General features: G+C 38.3%; 2 protein-coding genes across 5 annotated transcripts; one reads left to right on the forward strand and one right to left on the reverse strand.

Annotated features, from left to right (window-relative positions):
• Positions 1-715: 715 nt before the first annotated feature.
• TOMM20L (translocase of outer mitochondrial membrane 20 like) lies at positions 716-12,315 on the forward strand. 2 transcript variants are annotated; one of them, XM_027065819.2, is made up of 5 exons: positions 1,623-1,808; positions 1,939-1,982; positions 3,094-3,175; positions 7,647-7,789; positions 8,714-12,315. In XM_027065819.2, exons 1-5 carry the CDS (start codon positions 1,673-1,675, stop codon positions 8,765-8,767), a joined length of 459 nt encoding a protein of 152 aa, XP_026921620.1. In that variant the 5' UTR covers positions 1,623-1,672; the 3' UTR covers positions 8,768-12,315. The 2 variants fall into 2 exon arrangements, with proteins under 2 accessions (XP_053080469.1, XP_026921620.1); XM_053224494.1 differs by lacking the exon at positions 1,939-1,982 and having other exon boundaries at positions 716-1,808.
• TIMM9 (translocase of inner mitochondrial membrane 9) lies at positions 8,835-24,179 on the reverse strand. 3 transcript variants are annotated; one of them, XM_027065820.2, is made up of 6 exons: positions 23,958-24,179; positions 21,306-21,394; positions 18,340-18,393; positions 10,738-10,802; positions 10,266-10,361; positions 8,835-9,357 (listed from the first exon to the last, which is right to left on the reverse strand). In XM_027065820.2, the coding sequence occupies exons 4-6, from the start codon at positions 10,774-10,776 to the stop codon at positions 9,223-9,225; spliced, it is 270 nt and encodes an 89-aa protein (XP_026921621.1). In that variant the 5' UTR covers positions 10,777-10,802; positions 18,340-18,393; positions 21,306-21,394; positions 23,958-24,179; the 3' UTR covers positions 8,835-9,222. The 3 variants fall into 3 exon arrangements, with proteins under 3 accessions (XP_026921621.1, XP_014927327.1, XP_014927328.1); XM_015071841.3 differs by lacking the exon at positions 18,340-18,393 and having other exon boundaries at positions 23,958-24,156; XM_015071842.3 differs by lacking the exons at positions 18,340-18,393; positions 21,306-21,394.
• Positions 24,180-24,340: the final 161 nt, after the last annotated feature.

Consider the following 24,340-nt stretch of genomic DNA (forward strand, 5'->3'; position numbering starts at 1 on the left):
AATTAAACATAGTCCTACCGTATGATCTAGCCATTTCACCTGTAGGTATCTACTTAAGAGAACAGGAAATACGTGTTCATATAAAGACTTATACACAAATATTTATAGCAGTAATAGCCAAACACTGGAAACAATCCAAATGTTCATCAATAGCTGACTGGTTATGAATGGTTAAACAAATTATAGTATATCCATAAAACGGAATACTACTTATCAATAAAAATGAAGTATTGGCAAAACAACATAGATGCATCTCAAAATAATTATGCTGAGTGAAAGAAGGCAGACAATAGAATATTATATATTGTATGATTCCATTTATATAATGATCTAGATAATGCAAACTAATCCATAATGACAGAAAACAGGAGATGGCAGGGGAAGCGGGAAACAAAGGGCAGAAGAAGAGATTAAAAAGGGAGTCGGAGCCCGAGGAAACTTCTGAGATGATAGATATTATTATCTTGATTTTGGTGAAGATTGAGAGCAGCCAGTCTGGAAAAAGATCATTTGGAGCTGAGCTAAACCCATCTCCAAGATTCTGAACCAAAAACCCTTCCCAGTTCACCAGTAGCACTGGATGCTGATGTTGTCCTCTCCTCTGTTTGATTACAATCAGATTTTGACATTAGCCCGAGTTCCCAAATAGAAGACAGAGGAAGGAACACACCATACCCAACAAAATAATTATATGTGACTTACACCTGCTAACTCTTAAATTGTGAGGGTCTGGGCTGCTTCTGGGCTGCGAGGGCAGTCATGCAGTGATGAACATACACTAATAATGTAAGCTGTAAACAGCAGTTCAATAACCTAACAAGAAGGATACGTAATTTACTTCTTTAGGTCCTTTGGTTCTTTAGGTCCTTATGCCTTCCTTTTGGCTTAGAAAAATCAAAGCTCTGTATTTGGGGTTAGTCTTACCTCCATTTTTTTTCTGCTGTGTTTGAATAAAACAAATATTAGAAGGAAACACATCTAGGCTAGTTAAGTACCATGGGTCTCTCAGAGCCGATTTTGCTTTGGGACCTTTGTCGTGCCCAGCCCAGAAAATTCACTCCCTCTCCCACCCCCCAACCCCCGGGCTAATATTATTGCTCCCGAAGTCTTCTTTCCTCCCACTATTGAGCTAAGGTGGTCGGGGACGTGGGATGGCCGAGTTCTTTTTCGGGGACAAGGCAGACCAGGTTGGGGGCACGGGCTAGCAGTGTTCAGGTGCTCAGCGGGCAGCGCTGCGCGCTAGGAGTTGACCGAAGTGAATCAACTTCAATTCTCATGTGAGGCAACAGGGGCCTGACGGAGGATCCAGTTCCAGCTACCCACATTCCTGACACACTATGATGTGCCTGAGTGGGTGTCGTCGGCACAGGGACGGGAGCGCGTTTGGGTAAGGGGTTCCGAATTTGGAGTGCGACAGACCTGGTTCCAACAGAGCTCGGCTACTCGGCGGCCGTGAGACCTCGCACGCTCGTCCTCTCGAGCCCTCCCCCGGTCTCCTCCTCGCTCGGCCCGCCGCGGCGCGAGGCGTCGACGCGCCGCTCCGCAAGCCTGCGGCCGGACGCCCAGGAAGCCCCGAGGCCGGGATGGGTGCCGCGCCGACGCCCCCTGGCGGCCGGCTCCCCGCCCTCGCCGGCCCGCGCCCAACGCTCGGCTCCTGGACGCCGGCGGCCGGATGCCCTGCGTCCGCACCGTCCTCTGCCTCCTGGCGGCTCTGGCTGCCGGTGGCGCCGTCGCCTTCCTCGGCTACTGTGTGTACTTCGACCGGAAGCGGCGTGGAGACCCCGCGTTCAGGCGCCGCCTGCGGGACAGTGAGTGCTACGGCTGCGGCGGTGGCGCGGCCGGGCGGGCGGCGAGCCGGCCCACGGGGTGAGGGCTTCGCGGGGCGCACGCGGGCGTCGGGATGGCTCCCGAGTGGCACGTGCCCGGTTGTGTTTGCAGAAAGAAGAGCCCGGCACCAGAAGGCAGAGGGACGGGGCGCCCAGGTGAAGTGCTTAGCGACGCCGAGGTGGCGTTATAGTGCGTAACCTCCCCGCCGTGCAGATTCTGGCTCGGCGTCAGGGTCCCAGTCTGGTCCATGAGCGGGCATTTCGGAGCGCCCTTCCGCCTGCCTGCTCGCGCCCGGCTTCCACGCGGGCGTAGTTTTTAATTGCTTACAAAAGGAAGGAAAGAAGAACGATTTGGGGTTATGACAAAGCTCATCCCGCTCTAAAAAGAGAATTCTTGGGGACAGCAAACATAAAACATAAAAAGACTCCAGATAGACCAGACTGGAGCTGTAGTGATTGGCAGTAGAGTTGATACTTTGGGTCAAGGATTGTCCACTGTACCTACCTTTAAAGACCAGCCCTGGGGGGCGCCTGGGTGGCTCAGTCGGTTGAGTGTCCGACTTCAGCTCAGGTCACGATCTTACAGTCTGTGAGTTCGAGCCCCGCGTCGGGCTCTGTGCTGACAGCTCAGAGCCTGGAGCCTGCTTCAGATTCTGTGTCTCCCTCTCTCTCTGCCCCTTCCCCACTCATGCTCTCTCTGTCTCAAAAATAAATAAAAACATTAAAAAAAATTAAAAAAAATAAAATAAAGACCAGCCCTGGGCTTGGTACCAGTGATGACGCCATCCTGCGATGCTGGTTACCTTCATGAACCAGCCTGACGCAAACCATAGCGTGCCTCTGAACACCACCACCCACTGCCCCGCCAACCGCTCGTCGTGCCCATTGCCAAATCTACAAGCACTGTTAATACCCTAGGCAAGAAAACAAATTGGCAACATGCGAAGCTATGTTTGCTGTAGTTACTTACACTAGGACTTCCGCTATGTGTACGTAGAAGCTAGGTCAAATATAGATGAAAGTTATTACAAGCATCTCAACTTAATTTCGATATGCCATGTATTTTTTTTTTAATCACCTAAAATTGTTAACTCCATTTTGAGTTGTTTTAAATATTAAAAAGAACAACTATGTTTATCATACTTTGGATTTAGAGACTGGGTGCAAGATACAGTTTTTTTTTAAAAATAAAAATTAAATAATTTTGATCAGTAACCCTATACCTTACATTCATTACTCATGGCTAAATATTTCGTGAATCTTTTAGTTATGGGATCCAGCAAAGAATGAAAAATTGCAAGAACTTTTTCTGCAAGAGGTACAAATGGGAGAACTTTGGTTATCCAGAGGTGAGAATGTAGACATTTTTTTGTAAGCGGTTACTTTTGATAATATAGGTTCAAAAAATATTTGATTGGTATTTGTATGTCAAAAAACCTAACTAGCTAGCTGTGTTAACTAACTTGCTTTTTAGTTAAAGAGAAACTGCCCCAGCATTTTTCCTTGATTCCACTGTTCATCCCTACCATATTATACTGAGCATTCAGGTTGATGGTGCAGTCTAGGAAATGGGCAGATGGAGAAGCAAAGCCAAATACAGTTAACACATCATTTATCATCAGGTAAAATTCTAAGTAAATGAACTTTCCAAATTACTAAATGTTGTATGAATTAAAATTTTAAAAAGTTTGAGCTGTTTTATAAAAATTTTCCTGCATTTTGAAGAGTATTCTTAATAAAATAATTACTATTTTTTTAAGTTCATTTATTTGAAAGAGTGAGGGAGGGACAGAAAGAGAGGGAGACAGAGAATCCCAAGCCAACTCTGTGCTGTCAGCACAGAGCCAGACTTGGGGCTTGAGCTCACAAATCCCGAGATCATGACCTGAGCCAAAATCAAGAGTTGGATGCTTAACCAACTAAGCCATTCAGGCACCCCAATAATTATTTAAAAAAAATTTTTTTAACGTTTATTCATTTTTGAGAGATGGAGAGAGACAGAGCTTGAGTGGGGAGGGGCAGGGAGAGAGGGAGACACAGAATCCAAAGCGGGCCCCAGGCTCTGAGCTGTCGGCACAGAGCCTGATGCGGGGCTCAGACCCACGGACCATGAGATCGTGACCTGAGCTGAAGTCAGATGCCCAACTGAGGCACCCAGGTGCCCTAATAATTACTTATTGTTGATGATAAATCATTGTAAATGACCATTTTTGTATGTTTAATATAGTGATGTATGTAGGGGCTACCTTGGACTTAATGGCCATGAACTGTATTTTGAATTATAATTTATCCCAACCTATTTCCACATAGATTTAAGAAGACTTCACAATATTGTCAGGTAAAATGATGGTAGATGATGTAAGTATTTTATAAATATTGTGTATAGTAATCATGTCTTTGTTCTGGTGCTAAACCCTGGGAAGGAAAGTAATTTGCTTTTAGGCTTCTTATGTAAGGGATGAATGATGTTGCTGGATAAATGAGCATTATACCCATTTATGTATCTTTCTTTCAAGTTTTGCAAATTTCCTCTCATCATAGTGCCTGTACCTATTTTGGCTCTTTTGATTGTCTTTTTTTGAAAAAATTTTGTTTTTTACCTGCATTTAAGAGGTAGCATCCTCCAGAATTTACGAAAACAAAGTCAGGATCCTGGACAACAGGTAGCAATACTCATGATTTTTACTTTAATTCAGTGGCTTAAAACCATGATAAAGGTTTTGAGAAATGAAAACAATATTCAGAGTTATTGCATATTAATCATTATAATTTGAAATTTTAATATTCAATATTAGTCTTTTCTTTTAGGAAGTTTTATAAGTGGGCTAAAAATATCTTAAATATTAATGACAAAATTAATAGTTAGAACTGACTTAAATGATAGAAACAGGAGTAATTTTTTTTATTCATTGATTTTTGAGAGAGAGAAAGTGTGAGCAGGTGAGGGACAGAGAGAGAATCCCAAGCAGGCTCCACACTGTCAACACGGAGCCTGATGTGGGGCTTGAACCCATGAGACTCTCTGTCTCAAAAATAAATAAACGTTAAAAAAATAAAATAAAATTTTATATTCTTTGTCTTAAAAGGGCCCCCCAGGGGTGCCTAGCTCGCTCATTCAGTAGAGCATGTGACTCTTGATCTCCGGGTCATGAGTTTGGACCCCACATTGGGGGTAGAGATTACTTAAAAAAATAAAATCTTTTAAAAGAAAAGCCCCCCCCCGCCAAATATATAAACTAGGGGCCTCACAAAATATGGATTAATTCCTAGATGTGGATACTGCTTGGACATAGGGGGAAATTAAAATAGAATCTTTGTGTTTTAACATTTTTTGAATTGGGATAGTGTAAATATGGAGAGAAAAGTAGGAATTATAAATTAAAAACAGTTACTTTATGACACATCTTTATTCACTTTATGTTTAAGAGTCTTCATGTCATAGAGGTGAATATGTTACAAATATTGAGATGATTAAAACAAAAATTGCAAACTTACGTTTTAAAAGTTTTACCTCTTAAGGATAACATATTTCTGTTAAATCCCTAAATTGGTTAGTTATTTAAGGGTTATGTATGTCCCTATTTTACTTCTAATGGAGTTCTCATTTTGGTTGCTTACTTAAAATCCCACCAAACCCCAAACCAATTAAATAAAAATTTCTGGGGTGGGACTCAGGCATCAATATTTTTAAAATGTCCCTAGGTTATTATAATACACTGAGGACCAGCATTCTAATATGATTTTTCACCTAGTTTTCTGTAATCTTTTCCATTTTCTCCACTTTCTTCTGCCACCACCCCCAATTTTCGTTCCTTCGCTGTCAGGTAGTATAGTCCTCATCATGGTTGTGTCCACATAGGACCACAGAGCCAATAATTTTGATTGAAATTTCTGATTAGCTGATTTGATTGAATTTATTGGTTGGTTGACTTAGTTGACCAAATTGATTTTGTGTCACATTAGCTCTATCAATTTGAGAGGAGGCACTATTATATCTTTTTCCTTAAAAGGTTCAATACGATCAAAGTATTTTGACTTAATGTGTCATGTCTATAAAGCTGTGATTTTATTAATTTAAAAATAAACATTTCAATGAAATACTAGTGCAGTATTCCATCTAAGAAATACCTTCTTTAAATGCCTACAAAGTTACTTAAAACCCAGCAATGGAAGTTTCTTAGGTTGAAAACGTAAAATTAGGTGTCTAGACACAGGACCTTTAACTCTTAAAACTTATGTAATATAGACAAGGTTTGCTTTGTGAGTCTGAGTTAGGTCATGTTCTTCTGATGGTTTTTCAGTTTAAACTTCATACAAATCTGGGAACATTGTTTTCTGTCATGCACTTTTATCTTCAGATGACCAAGTATTTCAACCAACAAATGGAAAATCATGAAACACCTGAGAGGCAAGCACACTGTGTTCAAGGTTCAGAAAATTAGGTTCTATTACTAATTATGGCATTAAATAGTTCTGAAACTTTAAATCATTTCACTGATCTTTGCCTCAGTTTCTTAGAATGAAGTAGTGAGACTAAGTGTTTCCATGTTTTCACTCAAACAAATTCTATGATTGGGGCACCTGGGTGGCTTAGTTGGTTAAGCATCCGACTCTTGATTTTAGCTCAGGTCATGATCCCACGATTCATGAGTTTGAGCCCCGCATCAGGCTTGGCGCTACTCAGAGCCTGCTTAGGATTCTCTCTCTCCCTCCCCCTCCCCCACTCTCTCTCAAACATTAAAAAAAAATTCTATGATTAACTTCCACATTACACAACTTTTCATTCTTCCTTTACAGCCAATCACCCTAAAACTCATTTTAAAACTACTTAGAAGTCAAAGTTCATAAATCTCTTTTCTTCCCCTATATATGTAATTCATGTTACCCTAAACCCTGTTTTAAACTCATTGATAATAGGATTTGTTTTTGAATTCTTATTTAGCCAGAACATCAGGTGTTTCATTTATATTTCATCAGTCACACATGTAGAGTTAAAGATAACCTATCTTCTATCAGTAACAGCAGACCACATTTAAAAAATACTCAACACCCCTTTCTCGCAAACCCACATTGCAGAACATGCAAAGTAAGAATGCACTTTTTTTTAAATATTATGTTTGAGAGTGAGTGTGAACGGGGCAGAGGCAGAGAGGGGGACAGGGAATCCAACGTGGCTGTGCACTGTCAGCACAGGGCCTGACACAGGGCTCCAACTCGCGAACCAGAAGATCATGACTTCAGCCAAAGTCAGCCGCTTAACTGAGCCACCCAGACACTCCCAAGAGTGCACTTTTTAATAGTAATTTGGATCATAAGACTATTCATCTTGCAGCTTGATCACAGTGAATCAAAAATTTTTAAATGTTTATTTTTTTTGAGAGACAGCGTGAGCAGGGGAGGGAGAGAGGAGACACAAAATCCGAAGCAGACTCGTCTCTGAACTGTCAGCATAGAGCCTGATGCAGGGCTCAAACCCACAAACTGTGAGATCATGACCTGAATCAAAGTCAATGCTAAAGCGACTGAGCCACCCAGGCCCCTCTGATCACAGTGAATCTAATTGACAGCTCAGCATTTGTCCCATTTATAGTCTTTACTCTTTTTGTTTATTTTGAGAGAGCATGAACCAGGGAGAATCAGAAAGAGTGGGAGAAGGGGAGAGAAAGAAAGGGAAAGAGAATCCCAAGCAGGCTTGTTTATATAGTCTGTAGTTTGATATGCTTTTTTCATTTTAATACTTGGTGTTTTCTTGGTAATTTGTGGAAGGTATATTTTGAAGAACGTTAAAATTTTGCTTTAAACCTTATCAATCTGTTTTAGGAGACCATCGATTGGGGGTTGAACATCTCAGCAATGCCCTTTTAGTGTGTGGACAACCAGAGGAACTTCTGAAGGTTTTCAAACACACACTCCCTCCTAAGGTATTTGAGATGCTGTTGCACAAAATTCCCCTTATTTGCCAGGTGAGCACGTACTTAATTGTCTTTGCTAAATTAACCATGTTAGGCTTGATTACATAAAAATAGCAGTTTGTGTGTGGATGGCCCAGGGTTTTAAATGAGTAAAATCTCTGAATTTTTGGTTGCTTTCTTGCCTTATGAGGGAAACAAGCATATTCTTTCATGTTTCTTTAACTATAATGAATTGTTTATTTTGCTGAGTCTCCTAGATGTTTCAACATTAAAGAGAGCATTAATATTTTGTTTTTGTACTTTCAAAGACACAACAATTAGTGACTGCAATGTCAACAGAAGCCTGTAAAATAAATGGTATTGTTAGTTATATGATGTAATAGCTTCAAAATTAGATGTAATACAGAAAACCTTAGTTTATCAAAGCACAATACTTCTGGCTTCAAATAATATGACAAAACAGAAACCACTTTGATAACGTAAACATATAGGCTAATTATAATTAGTACTCTCTTAAGTGCAAGTTTAGATTGGTATCAAATGAAATCCATTCATAAGTCCATTTATTAGTAGGTATTAGTCTATGTACATTTTCCAAACTGCTTGGTATACTTATGCATCAACTAGAATTTTCCTGCAGATGTTTGGATTTGTTTTAGGATTCCTTTAGCTCTAAGACACTACTATAACTTCGGTTCACTTTTTATTGCATTGATCACATGACATAGCTGAGAATACACTGTATATTGTTAGACTCTCAGCGTTCGGACAAAACACAAAACACAGTCTTCACTAGAGCATAATAGTCAACTCTTAAACATTCCCAAGGTAATCTCAGATGGGATGTTTCCTGAAGATATACAAAAATATGGCTAGGATAAGAATGTGTAATACCCATCCTGATGCAAGAAGGGAGGCAAGAAAAGGATTGTGCATTGAAATTATTAGCAAGTAACTATTTTATGTATTTACCAGCAATTTGAGACAGACATGAATGAACAGGAATACTTGGAGGATGATCGTGATTGAAAAACATTTCAACGTATCCACCGTCCAGTCAGCATACTATGGTACTATATATAGTATAAACAACTGCTCAGTGATATTTCCATTTATTTTACTTTTAGTAATAAAAAATTTTTTCTATCTCATACATGATTGAACACATTATTTTGCTTTTAAAATTAACAGTCACAATTGAAGAAACAATGGTTTATTTATCTAATGAAGTTACCAAGCTGCTGAATCTTAAGGCCTCAACAAATGTTGCATCTTATTATTTTGATTGAACAATAAGACCTTCTATTTTGATTATTCATGGTAAATAGCAATTTTGTTTCTCTAGTTGTTTCCCACTTGCCAGACAGTCATGACAGTTTAACATGGTGGCTACTGCTTTCAGGGGATTCCATCAGATGAATCCTCATTTCCATCACAACAGCTGCTGGCAATGTTTCATCTAAAGTCCAGCCATCAGGACTCCTCTATCGTGGTTGGCCAAGGAGTCCTGCTTTGGCTGCCAGGGCTTCATTCTGCTGAATATGATATTCCTGAAATCTCATGGATATTCTTTGTGTCATTTTTAAATATTTCTGTAAGCAATGTTCTGAACAGGTGGTCTAGAAATAAAAAGAGAAGATCCAAGAGGCAACACAGAAATATTAATGTTTTTAAACAATGCATGTATTTTTACATAAACAACCAGTGGGTGCTTTCCTTTTCTTTGAATATATGAGAACTAAGTGGTATTGAGTAGTGAGTGATCATAGCTTTCAATTGTTAACAGTTTCATCCATTTACAAAAATTAATATATACTGAATGCCTACTAGTTTGTAAGCACTAAAAACAATGGTAATGTCCCTGCCTTTTGCATATCTCATTCTGATTGTTAAAACATAGGCCCAGTAGTTTGTTCCTTTTTAATGAGAAGCTCCATTCCCAATATTCTTAAATTTCAACACTTCTTTTTAACAAGAATATTATACTTAGCATTTTTCAAACTTTGTCATTTATTTAACAAGGACTTACTGATTGCTAGTTATATGTTCTTGGCATGAATGAATATCACTTTCAGCCAATATATAAATGTTTTGATGAGGGTGTTAAAAGTTACGACTTCTGAGAGGATTACGTTTTCAGAGTCCACCTATGCAATATAAGCCACCAAATTTAAGCTCTGCTTTTTCCAAAATTAACCTGAATTCTCAGGGTCAAGTTTCTCTAGCCAGGCCATCTTGACTGAAAGCTAATTAGTAAGAATCTTTGCCATGGAACAATAATTTAGCAAGCCCCAGGCATCTTAGCTAAAAAAACCAAAGTCTGCCATGGTACGGTAGGACTGTCATATTAAATTTGGGATCATTTAACTCAAGGCCATGGGTCTCGACTGCTTCAGTTCCTCTGAGCAATGGAACATAAAACCACATTCCTGTAATAACTAGGAACAAGCGAAATGGTGAGGGGGGATCTCATTTCTATTGTTTATGACAAGCTTTCAGAGTTTTTAGTGGGCAGTGCTTTTCATACCTCTTCAGGTTTTACTTCTCTTGTTGTGAAGTCTTTAACGCAGTCCAAAAAGCAGGTTTCTGTAAGTTTATTGTAGGTTCCAAGAAATTCTTTAAACTACGAACAAATCAGAGCATTCTTTAATATTTGGTTTTTTAAAACAAAGATGTTTTGAAACTTTAATTACTGATGTTTTGTATTTGGGCAAAATACCCTGTTATACTTGAACTAAAAAATTCTTTCCTTCACTCAGGTGGGTATAGTATGACCTGTAGAGTATGATCTATAAAACATAGTCAAATTTTCTAGTTAAATATTTTTTTTTGCATTATCTGTCAAATTATCTGAAAAAAAAAATGTTTCATATGATTTAAAATCCATTTTTGGAAATGAAATTTGAAGTTATTTTGTGAGATCACTGACTGACATGGTTGCACCCAGAAGTGCCTTAAATTTTTTGCAAAATTCTTTTTCATTAATTGTAATACCTTACCTGTTTTATCTGATCAGATTCTGGTATTTGTGCAGCCATATTCTTTTGATATGTTTATTAGTCACCTAATTTAAAAATTAAGGAAAAGTTAGTCTGTGAACAAATATTTTTTGGCTCACTGAAGAGTTAGGTATTAAAACAAATACAGGTTATTAAAAGAAATGAAACGAAGTTTACCTGAAATTATTTTCTTTATTTTATAAATTTCTAATGGGGTATGTAATTATATCCATCCTCCCAGGTCATTAATGGCAACAAGGAACGCTATAGTTTAGAATTAGATTTTTTTAATGCTGGCCATGGGCCCTGTTTATCTAAATCTCGTTTTAAGACAGCTTGCTTTGCTACCTTGCAAAGTCACTTGCCACAGCCTCATTCCTAGTAGTTTTAAGGGAAACCAAGAGATCTCTGATGTCTTCTTCAAGTACATAACTATTCCACTGGTTCCTAATGTAACTCTGATCTAACATAACAGCGATCCTTCTGTTATCTCTACATAAATACACAGCTTCTATTAATTGTTCTTAAGCACCATCCATTTATAAATCAACAACTGTAATGAAAGATACTCCGTTTTCTAAAAGACTTTAATGGAAGTACAGGAGTTGTACATTCTGTAATTCAAAAAGTGTAATCACAGAGACTTATTAGAAACTTTTGAACCTATGACACTTGTGATCTAACTTGGGGGCAACAAAGAAGTGAAGATAAGTCAAAAAAGCCTTTCTGAATTATTAGGATTTTCACATTGTTAAATGGAGAGCCCAGACTCAGTTAATCCAGATATAACAACGTATCCCATTACTTACTTGTTCTATTCTGGCTAGTTCTACAATAGATGAACATCTCATATGAAAGATTTATATAAAATAAAGCTTTTTAAAAGTAGAAATTAAACAGCATGAAAAGGGAAGAATAAGCAAATACTAACCATGTATACTGTAAACTAACAGAACTTCTAGGCATTATATTTAGCTTTGAGTTTTCTGATACTGAATGCAAACATGATAAACCGAAAGTGTGTATCATTCTTATAGACTTGTCAATATCTCAAGTGGCTGTGAAAAGCAGGAAATTTTCATGAAGCTTATATGGAGATAAAACTAGGAAATTTCAGCACAGGACAAAGTGTACATTACTATCATGAAAAAAAATTTTCATTTTGATTAATTAATACAATCAGTAGTAATTCCATTGCAGCATTTCCAACCACGTATACACCTGCTCCTCTTTTGCATTTATTCTTTACTCCTCTTTTTTCCTTATCCTTAAGTTCCTATTACTGACATTTTTTTTCACATGCAAGGGAAAGTACTCATTCTTTTCTGTCTGGTTTTTAAGATATTTATATTGTTTATTTTTGAGAAAGAGTGTGAGTCGGGGAGGAGCAGAGAACAAGGGAGACACAGAATCTGAAACAGGCTCCAGGCTCTGATCTATCAGCACAGAGGCCAACGTGGGGATCGAACTCAAGCAACAGGGGATCATGACCTGAGCTGAGGTCGGAAACGTAACCAACTGAGCCAGCCAAGTGCCCCTGCTCTTCTTTTTTTTAAATAATTTTTTTAACATTTATTTTTGAGAGACAGAGACTGACAGAGCATGAGTGGGGAGGGCAGAGAGAGAAGGAGACAGAGAATCCGAAGCAGGCCCCAGGCTCTGAGCTGTCAGCACACAGCCCAGTGCGGGGCTCAAACCCACAAACCATGAGATCATGACCTGAGCCGAAGTTGGATGCTTAACTGACTGAGCCAACCAGGCGCCTGTCTACTCCAGATGTTCTAGCCTATAGTTTTCTTTGAAGTAATGATTCATAAAAAGTATAACTGTCTATACTTAAGAGAATCTTTGGCTTAGCAGTAACATGATATAGACCATCTTTGCTATTAAACCTCCTCTATATCCCTTACAAATAACGCAGTAGAGGTTTTAGGTTAGCCCAACATGAGGCAACTAGCGTTCCATAAACACCGAAAACGTTAACAAGAATGCTCTTTATTCCTATTTTATTTCACTTTGTAAACAACATACAGTTGACCCTTCAGCAATGTGTGTGTTAGGGGCACCAATCCGACACACAGTCAAAAATCCGCATGTAACTTCTGACTCTCCCAAAACTTAACTACTGATTGGCTACTGTTGATTGGAAGCCTTACTGATAGCATAGCCACTTAAGACATGTTTTGTATGTCATATATGTATTATGTGTACTGTATTCTTACAATAAAGTAAAGAAAATGTTAATAAAATCATAAGGAAAAGACATTTATAGTACAGTACTGTAAAAAATCTGCATAAAAGTGGACCTGTGTAGTTCATACCTGTGTTGTTTTTCAGGGTCAACTGTGTATGTTTTTACCACATAAACTACCTCAAAAATACCAACAGTTACTGCAGGTCACAATTTTTTAGGTGTTACTGTGCTGTTATAAAAAACCACTAACCAAAGAGACAGAGGATTCTATAAGTATGTCATACAATGCAGTTTAGGACTAGTGCTTCTGGGAAGATGGAGTGAGAGATGTGCTTTTCCCAATTCTTCTCACTAAATACAACTAAAAGCCCTGGACATTAAATATAAGACAAACCTGAGACTAAAAGGTGGAGAGAAGAAAGTGTATTGGCCAGGACCCTTGGGAACTGAGAAACAAAATAGTGGTGAATTCTCTTTTTTGCAAAGAGTTAGAGCTGAAGAAGCCAGCAGTCAGCAGATGCCAATGGGCACAAAGCCCTCCATGCCCCCAAAGCTGGTCCTCTCTAGCCAAAGGGCCAGGAAAGGGGCAGCCTATAAGACAGAAAACTTAAAAAAAATTTTTTTTTTGAACGTTTATTTATTTTTGAGAGACAGAAAGCATGGTGGGGGAGAGGCAGACAGCAAGGGAGACACAGAATCTGAAGCAGGCTCCAGGCTCTGAGCTGTCAGCACAGAGCCTGATGCAGGGCTCGAACCCACAAACTGTGAGATCATCATGACCCAAGCTGAAGTTGGATTCTTAAGGCGCCCCAAGACAGAAAACTTTTAAATGATAATAGCTATACTCCAGGCAAACAAAAAAAATTGTGGCCTGCATCCCCAACCCGCCCCCCCCCCCCCACCTCCAATCAACTTAAGTCAAAGCTGGGAGCCTAGACTTCCACCCTCCCTAGGCTGTAATAAGGCATTCCAACCCCTACACTTCAGAGAAGGGAGATTAGGAAGCAAGGACTTCTTTCCTTCCTGGGCATTAATGAGGGCCCTTCATCCCCAACAGGTGTCAGTGGAAACCACATGAGGAGTGGGGACATCTACCTCAATTGGCAGTAATGAGGTACCCTTCTCCCTCCTCTCCAGGTGGTAACAAAGGAGGCCTCTTTGAAATTCAAGGCTAGCGATTACTGTCATATGGTAATTAGTCCACATTCTCTCCTCTGGTGTCAGTGGAGACAGTGGGAGCAGTAATGAGATATGCTAGTCCCTCTAAGCCAGAGTGATACCAATGGAGGCCTACTAGAGAGCCCTAACTCCTACAGTTGCCCTGGCAGTAATGAGGAGCACACCAGCCCCCACACACCTTAAGTGACAGAGTGAGAAACCTGGACTTCTACTCTACACCTAGCAGTACCTGCCCCCACTTCCGCTAATGGAGTAGTGTCAAAAGGAGCCAGCTAGAAGAGAAAGTTTAAACAAGATCTGGAGCCTCATAATACAATATGTAAAATGTCCAGGTTACAATAAAAATTCACTCATCATACAAAGAACTAAGAAAATCTCAAACTGAATGGAAAAAGACAGTTAATATATATCCAACTCTGAGATGACAGATTTAGAATTATCTGACAAAGATTTTAAAACTATTATAAAAAACACATCAATGAGCAATTATGAATGTGCTTGAAACAAACAAGACATTAGAAGAACCCAATGAAAATTTCAAGAGGTGAAAAATAAAATAACCAAAATAAACTGAACAGATAGATTCAAGAAGCGAATGAATGCAAAGAGCATAATCGCAAAGAAATCTACCTCAGGATGTCACAGCCAAACTTCTAAAAACTAAAGATAAAAATTTTTGAAAGCAGCAAGTGAAAAAGTGACATTTCACCTGCAGGGGAAAACAATTAGGATGACATCAGTCAATCTAGAAATCTGTATCTAGCAAAAATATACCTCAGGACTGAAGGGGAAATCAAGACATTCTCAAATGAAAGAAACTAAAATTTGTTGCCAGCTGACCTATCCTAAAAGAAGGATTAAAGTTCTAAACAGAAAGGAAATGATAATAGGAGACTTGGAACATCAAGAAGAAGGGAAAAAACAGTAATAACAAATGTGAGTAAGTACAATACACCTTCCTTCTCTTCTTGAGTTTCCTAAATTGTGTTTTTCACATTTGAAGCAAAAATTATAAGACTGTCTAATGTGGTTCTAAATGTATATTATAAATGGTGAAGGTAAAAGGAGGTAAAGTTTCTACACTTTACTGAAACTGGTGTTGACACATTAGACTGTGATAAGCTATGTATATATCATGTAGTACCTAGAGCAATCACTAAAAAAGATACATAGGGAGACACACTCAAGAATACTATAGATAAATCAAAATGAAATTCCAAAATATACTCAAGTTATCCACAGAAAGGCAAGAAAAACAGAAAACAAAAATTTAAATAGCAACTTTAAGCCCTAATAAACAATTACATTAAATATAAGCAATAATCAATTAAAAGAGATTGGTAGAATGGATCAAAAAACATGACTATATGTTATCTATCAGAAACTTACTTCAAATATAATGATTGAAAATAAAAAGGATGAAAAAAGATCTGTCAAGCAAACGATCAAAAGAAAATAGTGCGTATGTTAATATCAGACAAAGTAGGTGTCAGAGCAAAGGAAATTACAAGACAGAAAGGGATGTTCAGGATTAATCTACCAAGAAAACACAGCAGTTTGCACCAAACAAGAGAGTTGCACAATGTACAGAGTGAAAACTAATAGAACTGAAAGGAAACAGATCTAGTTGGGGACTTCAATATCCCTCTCTCAACAATTAATAGAACTGGACAGAAAATTTACAAGGATATAGAAAAACAATATCATCAACCAACAGGAATCAGTCAACATTTATAGAACATTTTACCCAACACCACAGGATACATATTTTTATCAAGAGCCATGAAACACAGACCAGGACCACATTTCTGAAACAACAGAAAACTTTCTGGACCACAAAAGCAGCCTCAACAAATTTTAAAAGAATTGAAATCACACAGAATGTGTTCTCTGACCACAAAAGAATCAAACTAGAAATTAGTAACAAAAAGAAAATCTCCAAACATTTGAAAAAAATACTTTTTTTTAAAGTTTATTTATTTTTGAGCAGGGCGGGGCGGGGAGAGAATCCCAAGCAGGCTCCATGCTGTCAGCACAGAGCCAAATGTGGGGCTCTATCTCACGAATTGTGAGATCACGACCTGAGCTGAAATCAAGAGTCGGATGCTCAACTGACTGAGCCACCAGGTGCACCTGGAAAATAAACTGCTTCTAAATAATACATGGGTCAAAAGAGAAGTCTCAGAGAAATTTTTAAAAAATTACTGAACTGAATGAAACTGAAAACAAAACATATCAAAATTTGTGGGACACAGCTAAATCAGCCACGAGGAAAACTGGCACCTAAAGGCATTCACTAGAGAACAGTAAAGGTCTCATATCAATAATCTAAACTTTCACTTCAAGCACCTAGAAAAAGAAAAGCAAAATAATGAAGAGCAGAAATTAATGAAAACAAGTGCAACAGATAATAATCAAAGAAACAACGAGCTGGTTCTCTGAACAATTATAACACACCTCTAGCAAGGCTAATAAAAAATCACATTATCATTCTAAGGAATGAAACTGGATATATTACCATAGGCCATGCAGACATATAAAGGGTAATAGCACTACAAACAACTCCATATACAGAAATCTAACAACCTTGGGAATGCAAGCTGGTGCAGCCACTCTGGAAAACGGCATGGAGGTCCCTCAAAAACTAAAAATAGAACTACCCTACGACCCAGCAATTGCACTACTAGGCATTTATCCACGGGATACAGGTGTGCTGTTTTGAAGGGACACATGCACCCCCATGCTTATAGCAGCACTATCAACAACAGCCGAAGTATGGAAAGAGCCATCGATGGATGAACGGATGAAGAAGATGTGGTATATATATACAATGGAGTATTACTCGGCAATCAGAAAGAATGAAATCATGCCATTTGCAACTACGTGGATGGAACTGAGGGTATTATGCTAAGTGAAATTAGTCAAAGAAAGACAAAAATCATATGACTTCACTCATATGAGGACTTTAAGAGATAAAATGGATGAACATAAGGGAAGGGAAACAAAAATAATATAAAAACAGGGAGGGGGACAAAACAGAAGAGACTCATAAATAGGGAGAACAAACTGAGGGTTACTGGAGGAGTTGGAGGGGGGATGGCTAAATGGGTAAAGGACACTAAGGGGGAATCTACTCCTGAAATCATTGTTGCACTATATGCTAACTAATTTGGATGTAAATTAAAAAATATTAAAAAAAAAAAAGAAATCTAACAACTTATTTATGAACTTGAATTATCCTGATATCAGAACCAAAGACCGTACGTAAAATTACAGTAAAATATCCTCATCAAATAGACATAAAAGTATGTGACAAAATAATAACAAATGTAATTCAGCAATATATGAAAGAATTATTCACCTTGAATAAGTGGGTTTACTCTAGACATACAAGGCTGCTTCAGGATTTAGAGAAAAATCATTAGATCATATCAATTGATGCAGAAATACCATTTGACAAATTCAACACCCATTCATGATTAAAAAAAACTTTGAAAAATAAGAAGAGAACTTCTTCAACTTCATAATGAGTATCTACAAAAAACTATAAGCAACAGTGAAAGGCTAAATATTCTCCCCTAAGATTGTGAGCAAGGCATGAGATCTGCTCTTAGTACTCTTAATATACTGCTGGAAGTTCTACCCAGTGCAGTAAAGCAAGAAAAGGAAATAAAACATACAGATGGTAAAGGAAGAAAATAAATTGTTTCTCTTTGCAGATGAGATAATTGTGCACATAGAAAATCCCAAGGGATCTACAAAGAAACTCTTAAAACTATCTCTATATACTTGCAATGAATATGCCGACAATTAAAAGTATAATACCGTTAACAGCCACTCTAGAAAAATTTAGCAGTGGGGTGCCTGGGTGCCTCAGTCTGTTAAGCGTCCGACTATGGCTCAAGTCATGATCTCACTGTTTATGAGTTGCAAGCCCTGCAACCAGCTCACTGCTGTCAGTGCAGCACCTGCTTTGGATCCTCTGCTTCCTCTCCATCTGCCCCTCCCCCGCTCATGCTCACGTGCTCTTCTCTCTCTAAAAAAAATAAATAAACATTAAAAAAAAAAAACCTTAAAAAATTTAGGGGTAAATCTAACAAAGCATGTATAGCACTTGTATGCTGGAAAATATAAAATGCTGATGAAAAAGAATCAAAGACCTAAATAAATGGAGGGACATATTGTATTCATGGATTGGAAGATTCAACATAGTAAGGATGTCCATTTACCCAGAATTAATATACAGGCTTAATGTAATTCCTATCAGGTCCCAGTGAAATTTCCTGTAAATATAGACAAATTTATTTTAAAATTTATATTGCCAAGGGGATTAAAATAGTAAAACAAATTAAAAAAACGAATAAAATGGGAGGAGGTCTACTTGATTCTAAGACTTATTATAGAGTTACAGTAATCAGTATAGTGTGCTATGAGTGGAGAGGTAGACATAGTTCAGTGAAACAGAACAGAGAACCCAGAATTAGGGTTACATAAATATGCCCAACTAATTTTTAGTAAAGGTGCAAAAGCAATTAAGTGAAGGATAGCCTTTTCAACAAATGGTGCTAGAGCAATTATATATCCATAGGAAAAAATTTAGCCTCGAAGTCTCTCACTTATGTGTGAGTTATATAAAAATTAACTCAAGATGGATCAGGAACTTAATAAAACATAAATTATTAAAATTTATAGTGACACCACCAAATACTGGTGAGTACGTGGAAAAACTGGATCACTCACTTAGTGGTAATGTAAAATTGTAATGTCACTGCAGTGAACAGTTTGGCAGTATTTTAGAAAATTAAACATGCAACTCCAAATGACCCAGCAATTGTATTCTTTGGCATTTATCACAGAGAAATGAAAACTTACATTCACACAAAAACCTTTACATGAATAGCTATGGAAACTTTATTTGTAACAGTCAAAAACTGGAAACCATCCAGATGTTCTTCAGTAAGTGAACGGTTAAATTGGTACACCAATGCCATGGAATAACTCAGCAATAAAAAGGAATGAGTTTTTTCTTCAGACTTAAATTCTAGTAAATATAGGCTATAATACTGTTTTCAGTAGAATTTAGTGATTCATCACTTACATGTAACACCCTGTGCTCATCACAACAGCTGTACTCCTTAATGCCCAACCCCCACTTGGCCCATCCTCCCACCCAACACCCCTCCAGCAACCTTCAGTTTGTTCTCTATAGTTAGGAGTCTATTAAGATTTCCCTATTTCTTTCCCCCTTCCCCTATGTTTATCTGGTTTCTTAAATTCACATAAGTGAAATCATATGGTATTTGTCTTTCTCTGACTTACTTCAGTTAGCAAAATTCACTCTAGGTCCATCCATGTCGTTCCAATTGGCAAGATTTCAAAAAAGGAATGAGTTATTGATGCACACAAATTGGAGGAATCTCCAAAGAATGATGCTGAGTGAAAAAAGCCAATCCCTGGTCTCTGCATGACTGGTACTGGTAATTGGTAATCTTGTAATTCAAGTGAGGATCAATGTTATATATATATATAACATTCATGAAATGACAAACTTACAGAAATAGAGAATATATTAGTGGTTGCCAGGGGTTAAGGCGGGGACAGGGGTAGGAGGGAATTAAGTATTGCTATAAAAAGATGAAGGAAGAGACTTCTGTAATGGAAATGTTCTGTATCTTGACTGTATCATCAATATCTGGGGTGTGATATTGTATGTGATATTTTGTAACATGTTACTATTGTGGAAAAGTGGGTAAAGGGCACAAGGGAGCTCTGCATTTTCCCCTATAATTGCATGTGAATCTACAATAATCTCAAAATAAAAAGTTTAACATAAAAAAAAAAAAGGTTGCTCAGCTGTCTAATCCTTGCCAAAGAGCAAGATGCAGTGTGCAGTGTAGTGTTAGCAAACGTCCAGAACTAAATTTCTTTTGGCTTCTCACTCAGAAAACAGTTTGAAACGATCCAAGAACTGGTAAAATCACTTTTGTGAAAATAGGTGTTAAATGAAACCACTGTTTTACAAGAACTTTAAAAAATACAAGAGCAATAAAATATGCATTATGGAGCTTGGTTTACCAACAGGCCTCTAGCTGAAATGACAAAAGGACATCAATAAGACTGAGCCTTTTGAATTGTTGAATTGTACAGTAAACTCACTGTACAAGACATTGATGTTTCTACACACAGAAAACAAAAACAGATGATTTCCTTACTTATAAAAACCTTAGAAATTTGCATGTTTGCAGATTGTGATGTCAAAATCCAGTTCTTTTTCCTACTCCTATCCTTTTATTTCTTCAGGTTAAAATTCATATATAATCACTTTTTAACTAGAGTTAAGAGTGGCAGGTCTGAAATATTTAAATGTTAAGTTTCAGAGACTGGTAACACTGTGCTGATTCTACCCCACTTGCCCCTTAGTATATATACAACTCATGGTGACAAATGATGGTTGTTATTGGGAAGTCTTTACCAATGCATAGATGAGGAATGCTCCAAATGTTCTTGGTATGAATTTTATTTAAAAATTATTTTCTTGGTATTGTTTTTTAATATACAGTAATTAACAGTATATATTTCCTCTTTAAATAAAGTTTATCATATTATGAGTAATCTATTTCTTGAGAATTTGGAAAAGAAAAATAGTTCCACTACTCAATTCCCAGATCTACAACTGAACTCAAGAGCTAACAGTTGGTTTTCTCAAGTCTGCCTAAATCTCCAAAGCTCTTCTCTGTCGTCGCGGATATACTTAATTACAGGCATTTGCTCCTAGAAAATATTGGAAATGACAGAGTGAATTATTTTCACATTTACTTGCTAGTCTGGTGTCTTCTATGTCTTGGAGCATTCTGTTTTCCAGTTATTTAATCCTAAATCATGCTGATTAACAAAGTCCAACAGCCACACACACCACCTGATGATGAAAACAGGTAGAAATAATGGGGTTGCCCTTTGATTTAGTCCTAATTTTCAGCTATTACAGCAAATGTTAGTTATTGTAGAGGCAAATATTCAATCAGAGGTTACCTTATGGTTTTATCTCTGAAACCTAGAGAGAGAAGGAAGGGATGAGTTCTAGAATCTCTGGCTTAGGTCTTGGGAATGATCACAATACTGTTATTTTTGTGTCAAAATATATAATAAAACCAGGGAACTTAAGAATAAAGAGATTTTATCAGTCATCAATTCAAACCTTTTCTGATGCATGAGTTTCCTTTTTGTTCTGGAAAATTAGTTGTCCAACCTTTGCTTGAATGTCTCCAATGAAGCCTGATTTCTTACCTGAAAAACGAGGGGATTACAGTATGACTGCTGAGGCCCCTTCAAGCTCTGTTTGATGAACTGTAAGCTTCTGACGGCTAAATTATTTTCAATAAGTGAAATTAGTTTCCTCAATCTATTCTGAGGTTATAATTCCTTGGCAGATGTATTATGAGATGTATTAAAAATACTTAAGATCCTTATCTTCCCAGGTAGTATGTTTAGGTAAACACAAGACAAACAATTCCCAGAAAATTTTGAATATTAAAAAAACAAACAAAAAAGCCCCCCAACTAACCAGGATTTAACAGGGGAGATGCAATTTCTTTTTTGGAACCCTATGCAGATTTGTACCAGTTCTGGAGCCAAATTTCTACTTCTGTTCAAACTTAGTTTGCAGTAAGTTATTCTACTGATGTCCTTGTCCTCGGCCATTGTCACAATACCTGACCCTGGTCTCTGCATGACTGGTACTGGTAATTGGTAAGCTTGTAATTCAAGTGAGGATCAAGAATGGATGATAAAACTACTGGGTGACAGTTGGAGAATAGGATATATCCATGGTCTCAAAGTATCTCCACAAATTACTTTTCATCAAAGAAAAATGGTCCCTTTATATGGCAAAGATCTGGCAGTCACCACCATAACCAGTAAAGACACATATCAACTGTGTGGTATTCTTGCCAAAAATGTTTGATCTGATTCTGATCATAAGGGAGTAATTAGGAAAATCCACAATGTGGGACAATTTGTAAGACACCTAGACTAGTCTTTTCAAAAAGTTAAAGCCATAAAGAAAAGTAATAGAAGGCTGCTGTAGATTAAGTGACTAAAGAGTCATGACAACTAAGCAATGTGTGAACTTCGGACCTTGAATCAAAAAAAATATTTGAGTTAAAAATAAAGACATTTTTGGGATAATTGGAGAAATCTGAATATGTTACCTATTAGGTGTGATAATCTTATTGTGGCTATGTAACAGATTGTTCTTTTTTTCTTATTTTTGAGACAGAGAGAGACAGACAGACAGACTGTAACTGGGGGAGGGGCAGAGAGAGAGGGAGACAGGGGATCCAAAGCCAGCCGGCCGTGTGCTGACAGCAGAGCCCAGAGAGCCCAAGGGGGTACTTGAACCCACACACTGTGAGATCAGGACGTGAGGGGAAGTTGGAAGTCAGAGGCTTAACCCACTGAGCCACCCAGGCACCCCTGTGACAGACTGTTCTTAAGGAGATATATGGTGAAGAAATTAGGGTTAAAGGTCATCATGTCTGAAACTTACTTACAAACAAACCAGCAAAAAAGGTGTATCTACTTACATAGGTATGTATGGAGCTAGGAGAGTGGGAAACCAGAAGCAAGTAAAGATGTTAACAAAACAAAAGAAATGAAAGAAAACAATCTTGTGAGCCATGTTTTTTGTTTCAGGGCTATCGGTGTCTTTGATAGGTCAGATGTCTAAACTGAATTGAACTAACTTGTCTGATGAGTATAAAATAGGACTCTGCCACATCTGAGCAGGTTTAGGAAGTTATGTCCGATTAACTGGCAACCCTAACTCAACTTATTATTAAGCAGAGCAAAAATTACTTTTGAAAGATTATTGCTTTTGGGTTTAAAGCATGGCTTCCAGGCCTGAAACATAAGCCCATGAGTTAGACTAGATGGGGGCAAGACTACTTGGGTTTCAGGTCTGATACAAAAGGGTTTGTAAGATCCAAATCAAATCATTTATCCAAGTCATTTTAATAAGTTTCTATGCCTATGGTCACACCTTGTAGACTGCAGGGGAAAGGTCACTTTTTAATATTTAAGCTTCACCTAGAAAATAAGGGAATTAAGTCATCTTCAAAGTCTCTGACACTGTCAATCTTTTAATTCACCTACATTAAAACAAATTGTGGACAAACAGGTACCTTAGAGCCCATTTATGAAGAGAGAAATGTAACTGATACAAATAATTACAGAAACTTATTAAGAATAATTAAAAGGTTCTCCAAAGCTGAGCCCTTAAGGTCCCCTTTAATCCTAGGGATTTTTCTATGAAAGTAGACAGCGGAGATGTAAAAATAAAGAAACTTTGCTATTTAGCTTTTACAGATTACACTTCTTGCTTTGATTAATCGCTTTAAAAACCTTTAGTAATGCGTAAAAGGAAACGTCTAAACAGTGCGTTCTCAAAAATTAGCAAATCAGATAAGGGGTGTTTGTCCATGGTATTCTGTCTGTAGAGAAGATTTTTCAGTTAAAAAGAGGGTCTCTTGCCTGTCAGCTCAAGGTCACTGCGTGGATGCTTTACAATCTAACTCACTGTTCCAAAACAAGACACTGACTCCCCAAACCCGGGGTGGAGGAGGCTCAGGGCCTCAAATTCCGACCCTCACCCCGGTAGCACGAGAAGGTCCCCGGGAAGGTCCCAAACCTGCTCTGGGGACGCAGTCTCCGCAACCCGCCCCCCTCCTCCCCACAGTCCCAAGTACACGCGGAGGCCTCCTCCAGAGACCCCTTCCATCTTTCCGGAGGGTAGTCTCCCGCCCCCCGCCTGGGAACCCGGGATTCTAAGGGCAGAGAAAAGAGACCATACTTAAGCACAGGTTCTCGCATCCGACACCAGTGCGAGGCTGGGGGGCTGCGTTGCCAGTCCAGTCTAGGGGCGGAGGGTCTAGATCAGGGCGGGCGCCGCAGCCGCTGGATGGAAGAGAACACGTGGGAGAGGCGATGTCAAACAGCCCTTAGACTTTTCGACGCGGATTCGTTATAACGCAGGAACTCTAGACGGAAAGCCGCTATCCCCAGTGAATTCTAAAATCCTTTGGTGATTAAGTTTTGTGGTTGTATGCTTTGTCAGTGCTCTCTTTTCCTGACTTCCAGGCCAACAATAACCCGAATCAGTCGAAAGTTTTTGTAAAATTTACTTACTTAATCCCGCGTCCCTAACGGTCTCCAGGAGCTACACTGTAAACAGTC

The sequence above is a fragment of the Acinonyx jubatus genome, chromosome B3, assembly GCF_027475565.1.
Source record: "Acinonyx jubatus isolate Ajub_Pintada_27869175 chromosome B3, VMU_Ajub_asm_v1.0, whole genome shotgun sequence".
Taxonomy (NCBI): domain Eukaryota; kingdom Metazoa; phylum Chordata; class Mammalia; order Carnivora; family Felidae; genus Acinonyx; species Acinonyx jubatus.